The sequence below is a fragment of the Schistocerca gregaria genome, chromosome 6 (genome assembly GCF_023897955.1).
Source record: "Schistocerca gregaria isolate iqSchGreg1 chromosome 6, iqSchGreg1.2, whole genome shotgun sequence".
NCBI classification, from domain to species: Eukaryota; Metazoa; Arthropoda; class Insecta; order Orthoptera; family Acrididae; genus Schistocerca; species Schistocerca gregaria.
In genome coordinates this window covers 497,494,665-497,509,926 of record NC_064925.1, presented here as the reverse complement: position 1 = coordinate 497,509,926, position 15,262 = coordinate 497,494,665, and the positions used below count along the sequence as shown (strand labels likewise).

The 15,262-nt window shown below is 44.1% G+C and overlaps 1 protein-coding gene across 1 annotated transcript in view; it reads left to right on the top strand.

Annotated features, from left to right (window-relative positions):
- The first annotated feature begins 236 nt into the window (after nucleotides 1–236).
- LOC126279030 (calphotin) overlaps nucleotides 237–15,262 on the top strand; it is a 151,738-nt gene continuing 136,712 nt past the window's right edge. The window contains exons 1-2 of the mRNA XM_049979424.1: nucleotides 237–442; nucleotides 9,056–9,255. Coding sequence (XP_049835381.1) covers nucleotides 9,079–9,255 — 177 coding nt within the window. The 5' untranslated portion in view covers nucleotides 237–442; nucleotides 9,056–9,078. The remainder of the gene's footprint in view (nucleotides 443–9,055; nucleotides 9,256–15,262) is intronic.

Sequence of the window (15,262 nt, the reverse complement as noted above, 5' to 3'; positions counted from 1 at the left end):
CAGTAGTCTCTCTCGCAGCAGCACACCGCTCGCTGGTTCTCGGTACGGGCGAGGACTAATCCGTCGGCTTGTGATTCATCGCAGCGCATTGATCGCATCACATCGCGTCGCGTCGCATTCGTGGAATTCCGCTGAGCTGCCGCATTCCTACGGCTACGCAGGCGCAGTGTGTGTAGCACGCCAAGTGTGTCAGAGCAGTCGGCGGGCGGGTGACGTCACGGGTGACGTAGCCGAGCGGCCGCAGACGGAGCGGACGCTTCGCTTCCCGGTTTCCGGCGCGGCGCGGCGGTTCCTTATCTCGCGGTGCGCTGCGCTGTTCCGAAGGAAGCGGGCCCGTCAGTCGGGGCGAGGACGTCGCCAGGGAAGCTCCCGTGCGTTCACTCGGTCAGTCGAGCAGCAGGTGTTGCGACGGCGTTGCCAGCTCCAGCAGTCAGCGGGACAGGTGAGCCGCGTTTTCTCCAGGCTGCCGCGTACTTCGCCCGGTGGCAGAGGGAGTTCAGTCTCGATCGTGAACAGTTCGCTGTGACATTTTCTTCGCTGCCAGTTTCACTGGTACTGTCATGGTTCTGGTTATAACTAAGCACCGACATTTCAACCGTTTTACTGTTGCTTCTGTCACAGTATTACTGCATTTTTACCTTAAATTTACCACAGCGAATATTGGAGCTAATGAGTTCCGGACCAACTATTAGTAATGACTCTCAAAAAATTGCCTGATGTTACTACTCTTAATCTGTACTAGTTAGAGATGGCTTTGTACTATCGGTAACTTTTTTCTAGAGAAGAGGGGCCGTGCGGTTCTAGGCGCTACAGTCTGGAACCGGGTGACCGCTACGGTCGCAGGTTCGAATCCTGCCTCGGGCATGGATGTGCGAGATGTCCTTGGGTTAGTTAGGTTTAATTAGTTTTAAGTTCTAGGCGACTGATGACCTCAGAAGTCGCATAGTGCTCAGCCATTTGAACCATTTTTTTTTTTAGAGAAGGGTGAGGAGGAATGCATTTGGGTTAACATATGTATGAAAATGATCTTGGACGAAATTTACAAATCTCCCATCAGCACGGTAACATAACCAGCTGAATTATTACTTACCGGCGTGATTTCTGTCTTATTCTAATCTGGTGTTTTGAAAATTACAGAAAATATAGCGTCCTGTCTGATGGTTTCATTGAAAATAGTGATTTAGGGAATACTTCAGAGCGGTTTTGCATACAAATAAGCTTGTAAAATCGGTAACTTGGGGGGGGGGGGCGTTGATAATGGTCTTAGTAAATCTGGCATGCGATTCTTCCAATGTCTCATGCCGTCTGTTTTTCTGCTGCGTTTGGTGCAAAACAAGCCTCATTCACAAGGGAGGGTGGAGATGCGTTTCAGGGTCAACCTGAGAGAGAGGTGAAGTCGCTCTCCGCTCTCCTCCTGACTCGCTTCTCCATTCACGTGCCGCAACCCCCCCTCCCCCCTCCCACCACACACACCCTCGTCATCCCCCCCCCCCCCACCCTCTCTCTCTTGCAGTTACTGACACAAAAGAAAAATCTTTCTCCGCGTAAGCGGTGGGGGCGTTAACTGTTTTTAACGTTATACGCCACGTGCGTAAAGGGCCCTGCACAAGCGCCGACGGACGGACAAATTGGCGTTTTGACCCACCGATGCACTTTCCTTGTCGACGTCGGGTGAGTAGGACTAGAGCTTGTATCGGGAGAGAGTGGCCAACCGGACGATACGGCGGCCATTTTTCTGCCAAACTGCGGGCGGGACTCTTGAATGGCCAGAAGTGGAGCGCACACTCCGAATCAAATGCACAACATAATATGGTTAATATTCGTTAAATGCCTTTCTTTACAGCTACAATAGGCTCATAGTAGCCTACTACATCTACATCTACATGACTACTCTGCAATTCACATTTAAGTGCTTGGCAGAGGGTTCATCGAACAACAATCATACTATCTCTCTACTATTCCACTCCCGAACAGCGAGCGGGAAAAACGAACACCTAAACCTTTCTGTTCGAGCTCTGATTTCTCTTATTTTATTTTGATCATTCCTACCTATGTAGGTTGGGCTCAACAAAATATTTTCGCATTCCGAAGAGAAAGTTGATGACTGAAATTTCGTAAAAAGGTCTCGCCGCGACGAAAAACGTCTATGCTGTAATGACTTCCATCCCAACTCGTGTATCATATCTGCCACACTCTCTCCCCTATAACGCGATAATACAAAACGAGCTGCCCTTCTTTGCATCCTCTCGATGTCCTCCGTCAATCCCACCTGGTAAGGATCCCACACCGCGCAGCAATATTCTAACAGAGGACGAACGAGTGTAGTGTAAGCTGTATCTTTAGTGGACTTGTTGCATCTTCTAAGTGTCCTGCCAATGAAACGCAACCTTTGGCTCGCCTTCCCGACAATATTATCTATGTGGTCCTTCCAACTGAAGTTGTTCGTAATTTTAACACCCAGGTACTTAGTTGAATTGACAGCCTTGAGAATTGTACTATTTATCGAGTAATAGAATTCCAACGGATTTCTTTTGGAACTCGTGTGGATCATCTCACACTTTTCGTAATTTAGCGTCAACTGCCACCTGACACACCATACAGCAATCTTTTCTAAATCGCTTTGCAGCTGATACTGGTCTTCGGATGACCTTACTAGACGGTAAATTACAGCATCATCTGCGAACAGTCTAAGAGAACTGCTCAGATTGTCACCCAGGTCATTTATATAGATCAGGAACAGTAGAGGTCCCAGGACGCTTCCCTGTGGAACACCTGATATCACTTCAGTTTTACTCGATGATTTTTCGTCTATTACTACGAACTGCGACCTTCCTGACATCACAGGAAAATTTGATACAGTGCATGTATCACCTTTAAAGTTCGTTTAGTAGACATATTGCAATGAAAGTATCGTAAACAAAAAAATAGTGTATAGCATTTTTGTACCGGAAGTGAATAACGCTAAAGATTTAACGTATCTGTATTCCGTCAGATGGATGAGTCGTAAGCAGTTGTTTACTTGTGACTTGCAAAAAGTGAGGCGTATTAGTACTTGTCACGTCTTCAAACTTTTTGCATGTCATATAGTAAACACCTGCTTACGAGTTTTTTTCATATACTGAATACATCTGGTACAAACGAAAAGATCGCAAACGCTAATTACGTACTAAAAACAATATACAACGAACATGCACGCACAATGCATAACAAGTCTCTCAATTCAAATCCCTTTTAATCGTTTCCAAAAGTCCTCTGAATTTCAATTCAACTCAAACGCTCGGCGAACATAGGAAGCGCGAGAGACGTTTGGCAGAAAAATGGCGCCAAGGCTAATCAACCAATCACGGGCATCTTCACCTATGGCCACTCTGTATACGGGCTACATAGGTAGGACCAGACGACTGCCCCACCCCACACAAGAAAACGTACAGTTGGGCCAACCGCCAGTTATTTTATCACTGCGAGCAGGATTAAATGCTGACCAAACGTACGTAACAGGGTGCGAGGCGCGCGAAGTTTACAGATTCTGGAGAAATTTAAAGACCGTAGATGTTTGTGGGACACGTGCGTGGAGCATAGATGCAAGAGCTTTTTCTTTTTAACGAATTCATAAAGCTTTCGTATGACATGTAGAAGAAATGTCTATCGACCTTCTGTATTTGTTTTTAGCTTTTATTCACTACACTTATCGGAAATCTAAAACTCACTTGGTTCATTGGTATAAGAGTTTAAAAAACGTTGTCTACATCAGAGGCCCTTGCAACGAGGGAAATGTGCGACTTTCATTAGTCATGGCAGTTGCCAAATTTTTCATATATCTGTAGCTTTTAGATTTGCGCCGCCATGTGTCTTAATATTCGAATTTGAACTGAGTTTCTTAATCTTACAGGTCATCTTTTGTTACATACCTAAGTAAATTAACGTTTACGTGAACATTTTTTATTTTGGTTTGCCGTGATGTTATTTCCTCAGTCAACTATAAATCACATTGCAGGTTTCGGGATTCAATGTAGTTGTGGATTCAACCGCACTGAATTTGATATCCTCTTAACGTCTCGCACTAAGTAGAAATAGTAATGTATCTAACATCCTCTGAATATCTTATTGTTAAGATTTTATGTTCAGGAGCTTCAAAATGCATCTAATCCATTCTTAATTACGAAAATCAGCTCCCAGTTAACAATGTGGGTAAATTTCTTTCCTTGCATTATGTAGCCACTTCTTTGCCCCAGCTTACCTCGAAAACAGCCGAGGCAAAACTTTTCTTGTTGGTGTGAAACGAAAAAATTCACAACCGGGCAGCGCCTGTAATCGCTGAGTGCAGTCGTTCGGGACGTGTGGTAGGCTGCCACGAAACTGGTCTCTCGGCCGATACGCTGATGCGTGTGTAGGGGCCTTAGATCACACGCGCACGTGCGCTGGCTCGACCTTTTTCTTCAAATCGTAAAAACTTTTGCAATCTCGGAACAATTTGAGATTCGAAGGACCAGCGAGCAACAGATAGGAAACATGTTATTCGTAGAACGCGTCGTCTATTACCGAAGGTAATAAGAGGGCTCTCCACAAAGTAAATTACGTTTTGGGATTAAAAATAAAGTATTGGAAATTTTATTATATACAGATGAAAACCACACTTAAATACTACTTTCCTACATAGTTGCCATTTAAATTAAGGCAATTATCATAGATGGACGAGCTTGGAAATTCCTTCATCGTAAAATTCGGCCGCCTGCGCCTTCAACCACGTGATTACCTCTTCTTGAATCTGTAATCAAATCGCTGCATAGCCAACCACTTCATTGCTAGGAATAAGTGGAAGTCGCTCGGTGCCAGGTCGGGACTGTACGGCGGATGAGGAAACAGCTCCCACTTAAAAGATTCGAGAACTTCACGAGTGCATTTGCCGTGTGGACCCGGGCGTTGTCGTGAATCAGCAAGATCTTTGAGCCCAACTTTCCCCTGCGCTTGTTTTGTATTGCTCTTCTGAGGTTGTGCAGAGTCTTTGAGAGTTTATTGTAGTGACTTTCCAGGGAATCCACAAAAATCACACCTTTTCTGTCCCAAAAGAAGAGGTAACCACGTGCCTTAATTTAAATGGCAACTATGTAGAAAAGTAGTAGGTAAGGGTGCCTTTCATCTGTATATAAAAAAAATTCCAATACTATATTTTTAATTCCAAAACGTAATGTACTTTGTGGATAGCTCTCGTAGTTTGCAGGTCTGTTCTGTGGATGCTTCATCTGTCCATACAAAAACTGCCGTCTTAGTGAATGTGTATTGACTAGTGTCTGATAACATGTTAAACACGTTGTGTGCACATAGGAGCGATTTTCTGAAGAAAATGATGTATAGTGAAAGTGACATCCACAGCACGTAACGGGACAGTCGACTGAGGCAGTTAAGTGATGACACGAAACACGGGAATTCGTTGTGACGGTTACAGCGCAGTGTGAGGACAAACGAGTGCACTAATTGCGCAGTTTATTTCCAGTAACAACGTTTCGTGTGGTCTGAATCGGGTGTGATAAAGCAACTCTTGCCACTGCTACAACTTTCCGGGAAGTGTCACCCTTCAGTTTAAAGTGCAGCATGACCGATAACGACTTGACGCGCTGGACGTCGTCTGCGTACTTCCTGAGTCATAACTATAGCACGCGTTAAATGATGCAGTGCCGAAGGAACATTCGTAGTTGCGTGGCTGCAGTAGTATTCGCTGCTTAGGCTCACAGTTTTGCAGAAGATAGACGGAGAAAGGGTGGTGCCGGCCGGTAGCAGGTCAGGGTATTGTGAACTCTTCTTTCAGACAGCTATCTGTTGCGAATGCTCGGATACTGGCGAAGAAACAGGTTCTTGAAAGGACGGCACTGCATGCACGGAGCTGGCTGTCGTATTCATTAGTCTGCATTTGTGAGGGTCAGTCTGCTCGACTTGACTGGTTTTACTATTCAAAATTCTTAGCACCAGACTTAAATAAAAATGCTGTTTTTCGTTTGCAGTTCCGTTAGTTGATTGCTTGTTAATTAGTTCACTTTGCTAGGTCTGAGCATTCACATTTAAATTTGCGTGTCCTTCCGTTATAGACCACAGAGCGAGGTGGCGCAATGGGTAGGGCACAGGAATTGCATTCGGGAGGACGACGGTTCAAGCCCGCGCCCGGCCATCCTGATTTGTTTTCCACGATTTCCGTAAATCGCTTCAGGCAAATGCCGGGATGGTTCCTTTGAAAGGGCACAACCGACTTCCTCCCCTATTCAGATGGGACCGATGACCCTGCTGTTGTGGCCCTTCCCCGAGTCAACCAACCATTACATACTTTCCAAGTAAAGTTTGAATGTGTTATCAAATACTACGATCAAACCATCACTCATACTTCGGGTGATATTACTTAAATTTATTCTGATTCAAAAATGGACGTGATCGTTCTAGTGCAAGAATACAATTATCATTGCAAATAAGCCACTCCTATATTCATCTAGATCCATACTCCACAAGTCACCTGACTGTGTGTGGCGGAGGGTACTCTTCCATTCGTCTCGTATTGTTCGTGGAAAGGATTGTCGGTATGCTTCTGTGTGGTCTCTAATCTCTCCGATTTTATCCTCATGGTCTCTTCGCGAGATATAAGTAGGAGGGAGCAATATACTGCTTGACTCCTCGGTGAAGGTATGTTCTTGAAACTTCAAAAAAAGCCCGTACCGAGCTACTGAGCGTCTCTTGCAGAGTCTTCCACTGGAGTTTCTCATCTCCGTAACGCTTTCACGATTACTAAGTGATCCTGTAACAAAGCGCGCTGTGATCATGTGGAAGAAAATAAGTTTGTTGGGCCGTTATTTCTTTCATAAATGCGCCAGGTAGGCCTGCAGTATTTATGAAAAGGACAAATACTTGTAAATGTTGAGCGTTTCGCCATATTTACAAATTAGTGACGTGAATGTAAAATAACTCGTTATAAACCATTACGTTTTATCGTGGAAATGATTCAGGATAAGAGAAGTTACCACGCGTGTGGTAGACCTGCAGAAGTTACACTTGCAACAAATTGTACAAAAATCTAACAGTATTAAGATACCTGCGATAATCCCGACAGACTTTCTCGGATTTTCATAGTTCAGACTTAAGAAGCTAGCTACCCCACGTGTTGTACATCACACCTATATGCATACCCCGCAAGCCACCGTATGGGACCACTACTAATCATTTCCTTTCCTGATGCGCTTGCAAATGGAGCGAGGGAAAAGCTACCGTCTGTGTTCCTCCGTAAGAGCCCTAATCTCTCTAATATTCGTGATTCTTAGGCGAAGTGTATGTTGGCGGCAGCAGCATCTTTCTGCAGTCTGCTTCGAATGTCTGTTTTGTAAATTTTCTCAATAGGTTTTCACGAAAAAGGCATCGCTTTCCCTCCAGGCATCCCCATTTGAGTTCACGAAGCATCTCCCTAACAGTTACGTGTTGTTCAAACCTACCGGTAAATAATCTAGAAGCCCGCCTCCGAATCGCTTCGATATCTTCCTTTAATCCGACCTAATGAGGAACATCAAACACTCGAGTAGAGTCAGTGTGTCGCTCTAATGTACTATATGCGGTCTCCTTTACAGGTGGAACCGCACTTTCGTCACATTCTCTCAATAAGCCGAATTCGGCCATTCGTCTACCGTGCTTCAACCCTTACACCTAATTCCATTTTATTGATTTGCAACGTTACACTTCACTAAACATACGCACCCAAAGCCCCGCCAAAATTGACATGCCTGTTGCAGAGGCAAAAGTAGTTGACGTTCAGAAAGTGTTGAAGCATTTTGCTGCGCAGTGGGAAATGATACTCATCTGCAATACTATAAACTTGTGACTGAAAACAGGAAAGTGATTCATAACTTGAGTACAGATGTGAGTGACGAAATGTGAACAAAGACCTGGAGAAGAGGACCATCGTACCTTAAAGCCTAAACTTGCATAACCACACAAGTTTTCACGTTAATTCAGAGGATGATGTTATTAATTATGAAAGATGTAATTGCTCTAAAAATGCTAACACATTTTCCCTTTCTATCGGTTTGTATCGAAACTGACAACGTGCAAATGAAATACGCAAAAGTATTGGCAACAATAACTTAAGATCTCCAAATATTCTGCATACTTCTAGAGACCACGAATGGTAATAAATACAGCAAATTTCAACTTTACAAGTATGATAGGAAGTTAAGTTTTTCTCATGTTAGTGTTACGAAAGTCGTACGGCAGGTTTTGCAACTCCCCTCATATCTGGGAACCTATTGTATATGCTCGTACCTTATGGATAAGGGCAAACTAAAATAACCAAATCTATGTACAGTTTTGCAATTTAGTTGAATGACGCAACCAGCCACAAATACTTGGTTTTGGACTACCATGCCCACTTAAGATGTCGAATACTTTGTTACCCAGATGTTTTGATCAAGAGTACGTCGTCTGGTCCACACTGCAGGAGGACATTGAACTATTTAGTGCCACTTTCATATTTCATTAATAAAAATTAGCTAAAGTGCTCGCATTTTTGTTGCAAAATAGTTTTGTTTAAATTCCCGTAGATGGCGATTTGTTTCGTTGTGGTCCATGTTTTTCTAGGTCGATGTATACGTTCTTTCCACACAGCACACACGTTGTAAACAAATTAATACTCAAATATTTTTGTGCCGTGAGGAGCAGACATCTGCGTAACGAAAACTTAGCCATTTGAAGATGCACGTGGTAGCCAGAAACCGGTTATGACACTAAAATAACACTTCATTAACGACTGCGGAGTTTAAAACATCCAGTATAGTTTTGAAATCGCATCGATCCTAGGCACTGTGAACCAAAGAGAGAATCTTAGTGAGTTGGTGCTAGATCATTGCTGTGAATTCGCCGACTAGCCGTATACGGAACTTCGATGTAAACAGGTGTACCTCGTTTTATACAAGCAGCCAATAAAACACTGACCGCTGATAATGATCATTTTCGTGTGTAACCTTTCTACATACAGCTTAATTTGTTGTAGCATTGACTCCAGGAAATGAGCGGAAATGTGTCTTTGTTGCAGAGTGTAAAGCTGAGAGCGTCATAATGGGAGGCAAGCAGAGCAAGCGGTCGGTGGACATCACGACGACGCCGAAGAAGGGAGAGGTGGACGGCCAGCCGCTGGAAGGGCGCCTGGAGAAGATCGAAGACGGCGGCGACGCGGCCGCCATCAAGCCGGCACAGGCCAACGGCGACACCCACGCCCCGTCTGAGGGCGCGCATGTGAGTAGTAGTAGTAGTAGTAGTAGTAGTAGTAGTAGTAGTAGTAGTAGTAGTAGTAGTAGTAGTATTGTTGTTGTTCAGTCCTGAGAATGGTTTGATGCAGCTCTGTTACTCTATCCTGTGCAAGCTTCATCTCCCAGTACCTACTGCAACCTACATCCTTCTGAATCTCCTTAGTGTATTAATCTCCTGGTCTCCCTCTACGATTTTTACTCTCCACGCTGCCCTCCATTGCTACATTAGTGATCCCTTGATGCCTCAGAACATTCCCTACCAACCGGTCCCTTTTTGTCAAGTTGTCACAGTCTCTTCCCCCCAATTCTATTCAATACCTCATTAGTTATGTGATCTACCCGTCTAACCTTCAGCATTCTTCTGTAGCACCACATTTCGAAAGCTTCTATTCTCTTGTCCAAACTAGTTACCGTCCATGTTTCACTTCCATACAAGGCTACACTCCATACAAATACTTTCAGAAAAGACTTCCTGACACTTAAATCTATACTCGATGTTAATAAATTTCTCTTCTTCAGAAACTCTTTCCTTGCCATTGCCAGTCTACATTTTATATCCTCTCTACTTCGACAGTCATCAGGTATTTTGCTCCCCAAATAGCAAAACTCCTTTACTACTTCATGTGTCTCATTTCCTAATCTAATTCCCTCAGCATCACCAGACTTAATTCGACTACATTCCATTATCCTCGTTTTGCTTTTCTTGATGTTCCTCTTATAACCTCCTTTCATGACACTGTCCATTCCGTTCAACTGCTCTTCCAAGCCCTTTGCGTCTCTGACAGAATTACAATGTCATCGGCGAACCTCAGTTATTTCTTCTCCATGGATTTTAATACCTGGCCCGAATTTTTCTTTTGTTTCCTTCACTGCTTGCTCAATATACAGATTGAATAACATCGGGGAGAGACTAAAACCCTGTCTCACTCCCTTCCCAACCACTGATTCCCCTTCATGTCCCTCAACTCTTATAACTGCCATCTGGTTTCTGTACAAATTGTAAATAGCCTTTCGCTCCCTGTATTTTACCCCTGCCACCTTCAGAATTTGAAAGTGTTGCAGTCAACATTGTCAAAAGCTTCCTCTAAGTCTACAAATGCTAGAAACGTAGGTTTGCCTTTCCTTAATCTATTTTCTACGATAAGTCGTGAGGTTAGTATTGCCCCTCATGTGTTCCAACATTTCTGCGGAATCCAAACTGATCTTCGCCTAGGTCGGCTTCTACCAGTTTTTCCATTCGCCTGTAAAGAATTCGAGTTAGTATTTTGCAGCTGTCAGTAGTGTAGTGCTTCTAGAATTGGTTCAGACTTGACGTTTGGCTGACCATAGGGAACTTGACGCCGTTGTCCAGGTAACACCAATGGCGAGCCGGCTTTCCCTACCACGCCGCCGGCTCTTCGGCGGGTAAAACGCCCCTGTTGGCACAACAGTACCACGTGGCGTGCAGCATTAGATGAGTCAGCGTTCGTCAGCTCTCATTGTAAAGTCGTATTTTGTCGCATTGGAATGTTCTGTAGTCATGAGGTATGGTGAACAAATGTTTCGTTCGCGTTGCATTAGTACAAACAGCGCACTACGTCTGAAGATATCTGCAATAAAACTGTTGCCCAGGATCACCGTTCACCAGTTGGTGAAGATAGTTGTGCTGCAAATTGATTCCTCTGAATTCAATAGTAATGGGCAAAACGCCACACCATTGTGATGCTCAAATCTCCAACAATGCAATGGAGAGAAACAGATGCTTTGCTCAGGGTAAAACAAATGAAATGTTGGATGAGGTACAAGGCGAAGTTAATGGAACTTCATGATACCAGGTCGTCCGCAGCTCAGTCTAGTGGCTGGTGTTGCTGCCTCTGGATGATGGGGTCCCGGGTTCGCTTCCCTTGCCAGGTTGATTTTCTTTGTCTGGGGACTCGGTGTTTGTGGTTTCATCATTCGTGACAGTGGTTAGACAGGACAGGGTGCAAAAATCGGGCTGCGAAATATTGGGACTTCGTACAGACGCTGATGACCCCGCAGTTGAGCCCCCACAAACCAAACATCACGCTACCAGGTCGTTAAGCTGGCTAAACGTAAAGGGCATAGTTTGAGGCTTCCACCGTATCATGCTCATTTAAATCACAGTATATGGGCCCAGGTGAAAAGTAATGTGACAAACCAACGAGAAGTTTAAGCACACAGCGATTCAAATGCTGGCAAAATAAGCCACTGCAAATGTTAATACAGGACTGGTCTTGAGTTATTACCCATACCAAGGAGGTGGTTGAGGAGGCATTGATTCACGGAGGACTCAGACGAGTTTTGAGGAATATGTATCGTCTCTTGTTGCCATGTTAAAATCTGACGAATTAAACATGTGCGAGGATCAGTTTATTATTGAACAGTTTCTTTAAAATCATTTGACGAAGGTCGCTGATCGGCCGGCTTGCACGGCTAGCTGTTCAAGCAGTCAAGCGAGCCTGCCAGGTTCTTCGGCGAGTAGGCCTGGCATTATACTGTGGCCACCTGCTGTCGCGCCCGGCACACACGGCAACTAAGCTTCCAGTCACTCGCTCCGTACTGAACTGTCAAGATGCAACTTATTTTAAACGCAATGTTGTAGTAGTAGTACAGCGACCATCGCGAAAACAGGCACCGTGTGGTCAAGTCACCGCCCTGCAGCATTACCAGTAAGTGAAACTGTCAAATACTACTAAAAGTTCGAAAAAATACGTAATATTCCCTTTAATTACAATGTGATGCCGTTATTTCAGTTGCTACGAGAAATGAAATAAAAACATCTACATCTACATCTACATGACTACTCTGCAATTCACATTTAAGTGCTTGGCAGAGGGTTCATCGAACCACAATCATACTATCTCTCTACTATTCCACTCCCGAACAGCGAGCGGGAAAAACGAACACCTAAACCTTTCTGTTCGAGCTCTGATTTCTCTTATTTTATTTTGATGATCATTCCTACCTATGTAGGTTGGGCTCAACAAAATATTTTCGCATTCGGAAGAGAAAGTTGGGGACTGAAATTTCGTAAAAAGGTCTCGCCGCGACGAAAAACGTCTATGCTGTAATGACTTCCATCCCAACTCGTGTATCATATCTGCCACACTCTCTCCCCTATAACGCGATAATACAAAACGAGCTGCCCTTCTTTGCATCCTCTCGATGTCCTCCGTCAATCCCACCTGGTAAGGATCCCACACCGCGCAGCAATATTCTAACAGAGGACGAACGAGTGTAGTGTAAGCTGTCTCTTTAGTGGACTTGTTGCATCTTCTAAGTGTCCTGCCAATGAAACGCAACCTTTGGCTCGCCTTCCCGACAATATTATCTATGTGGTCCTTCCAACTGAAGTTGTTCGTAATTTTAACACCCAGGTACTTAGTTGAATTGACAGCCTTGAGAATTGTACTATTTATCGAGTAATCGAATTCCAACGGATTTCTTTTGGAACTCATGTGGATCATCTCACACTTTTCGTTATTTAGCGTCAACTGCCACCTGACACACCATACAGCAATCTTTTCTAAATAGCTTTGCAGCTGATACTGGTCTTCGGATGACCTTACTAGACGGTAAATTACAGCATCATCTGCGAACAACCTAAGAGAACTGCTCAGATTGTCACCCAGGTCATTTATATAGATCAGGAACAGTAGAGGTCCCAGGACGCTTCCCTGTGGAACACCTGATATCACTTCAGTTTTACTCGATGATTTGCCGTCTATTACTACGAACTGCGACCTTCCTGACAGGAAATCACGAATCCAGTCGCACAACTGAGACGATACCCCATAGCTCCGCAGCTTGATTAGAAGTCGCTTGTGAGGAACGGTGTCAAAAGCCTTCCGGAAATCCAGAAACACGGAATCAACTTGAGATCCCCTGTCGATAGCGGCCATTACTTCGTGCGAATAAAGAGCTAGCTGCGTTGCACAAGAGCGATGTTTTCTGAAGCCATGCTGATTACGTGTCAATAGATCGTTCCCTTCGAGGTGATTCATAATGTTTGAATACAGTATATGCTCCAAAACCCTACTGCAAACAGACGTCAATGATATAGGTCTGTAATTACATGGATTACTCCTACTACCCTTCTTGAACACTGGTGCGACCTGCGCAATTTTCCAATCTGTAGGTACAGATCTATCGGTGAGCGAGCGGTTGTATATGAGTGCTAAGTAGGGAGCTATAGTATCAGCGTAATCTGAAAGGAACCTAATCGGTATACAATCTGGACCTGAAGACTTGCCCGTATCAAGCGATTTGAGTTGCTTCGCAACCCCTAAGGTATCTACTTCTAAGAAACTCATGCTAGCAGATGTTCGTGTTTCAAATTCTGGAATATTCCATTCGTCTTCCCTGGTGAAGGAATTTCGGAAAACTGCGTTCAATAACTCCGCTTTAGCGGCGCAGTCGTCGATAACAGTACCATCGGCACTGCGCAGCGAAGGTATTGACTGCGTCTTGCCGCTTGTGTACTTTACATACGACCAGAATTTCTTCGGATTTTCTACCAAATTTCCCTTACAAGAAATTTCGGAAAGATGTTTACCTCAACCTGTGGGAAAAGCACAATCGCTTATTCAGAATGTTTCCAACTATGTAGTTAATAGTTGGAACAACCAGACCAACGCTCATTCATTGGGTTCCTCTGCTGAACATCTATCCACCCCCAATTCGTAGAAGCGAGGCCTTCCATAGAACTACACTGAAAACTACAGAAGCGCCTGGAATTATCCATACGGGAAGACGTAACCTATGACGAAACACTCCGTTGCGGCAAGCGGAGCAGCTAGATGCCACTATTATCGAGGTGAGGGACCTGTGGATCAGAAAAGGTCAACTTATTAAAAATCCTGAAGAGCGTGAATACTTCAGAAAGTATAACTGTCGTACTGCTGTCACAGAATCGATCAAATTGAACATAGCTTTCACTGGGCATGGTAGAGGCGCACTCTTTGCAAAATGGAGTGCTGTAGTCTCCGGTTTGTAACTGGTGCTTCGATCCAGTAACGTACGTCAGACGAATGCCTCTTTCAGGTGAGTTCGAGCGACCACATGAGCTGACGCTACAGCTGTTACATGGATTAGAAACTTACATATTGACATTTAGTTTTATATGTAGCTTTCTCCCTGTATTCTGATTTATATTCTCTCATATATCTGCATTTTGCCAATGCACGTGAACCATACGAATAAACAAACAATTCATGTTACACACTACTAAATGTTGTAGACGGAACTTAGATCAAATTTTACATAGAAACTCGTGTCCGCAAACATCCACCGACGCTAAAGAGCCTCAAGAGTTATACGCGCCGGTACCTGTAAATGTATGTAGTCATGTATCGGGTGTAAGAATAATGTACGGCCAGACACATTCCTCACACTTAGACGAAGAAATTTTGTGAACATGGATCTGAAAACGCTCTGTATCCCCGTTAAAACTTTCTCCAACTCAATCATGGGAAACGCACACGAACAGAATGCACCATCATACTATATGAATCTTTCTCGCAGGAGATACTTCTCTCCGTGGGCATTGATACGTGTATCAACCCGCCATCGTGGTAAATCTCGGATGCGCTGATGTATTCCTGGAGTATTGCTTATGGTTTATTTATGGTTTCGTAGCCTTCCATATATGGACACAGTATGTAAACATCTACCGCTGTACCTACAAATGCGTCACAACCAGTTAGATGCCGACAGACATTAACACTAAAACTAGGTGCTGCAGCGTTGAAGTGCATGTTTCGCCGCACAGCTAAAGGCACATTGCTGACAGATCAGGTAGAAAGTTCTCTACGAAATAACTTTGCCCGTTGAGCTTGGGTGGAAGAAAGTAAGGTCTTACCAGTCAGCAACACTTGTAAAACAAACCACTGACTGTGCACTGCGTAACTACACGTCACGAGTACTAACTAAAACTAACGTTTTGTTCTAGCGTGTTTCTCGTGATGGAGTTCGAGAAAATAAATTGTAACATG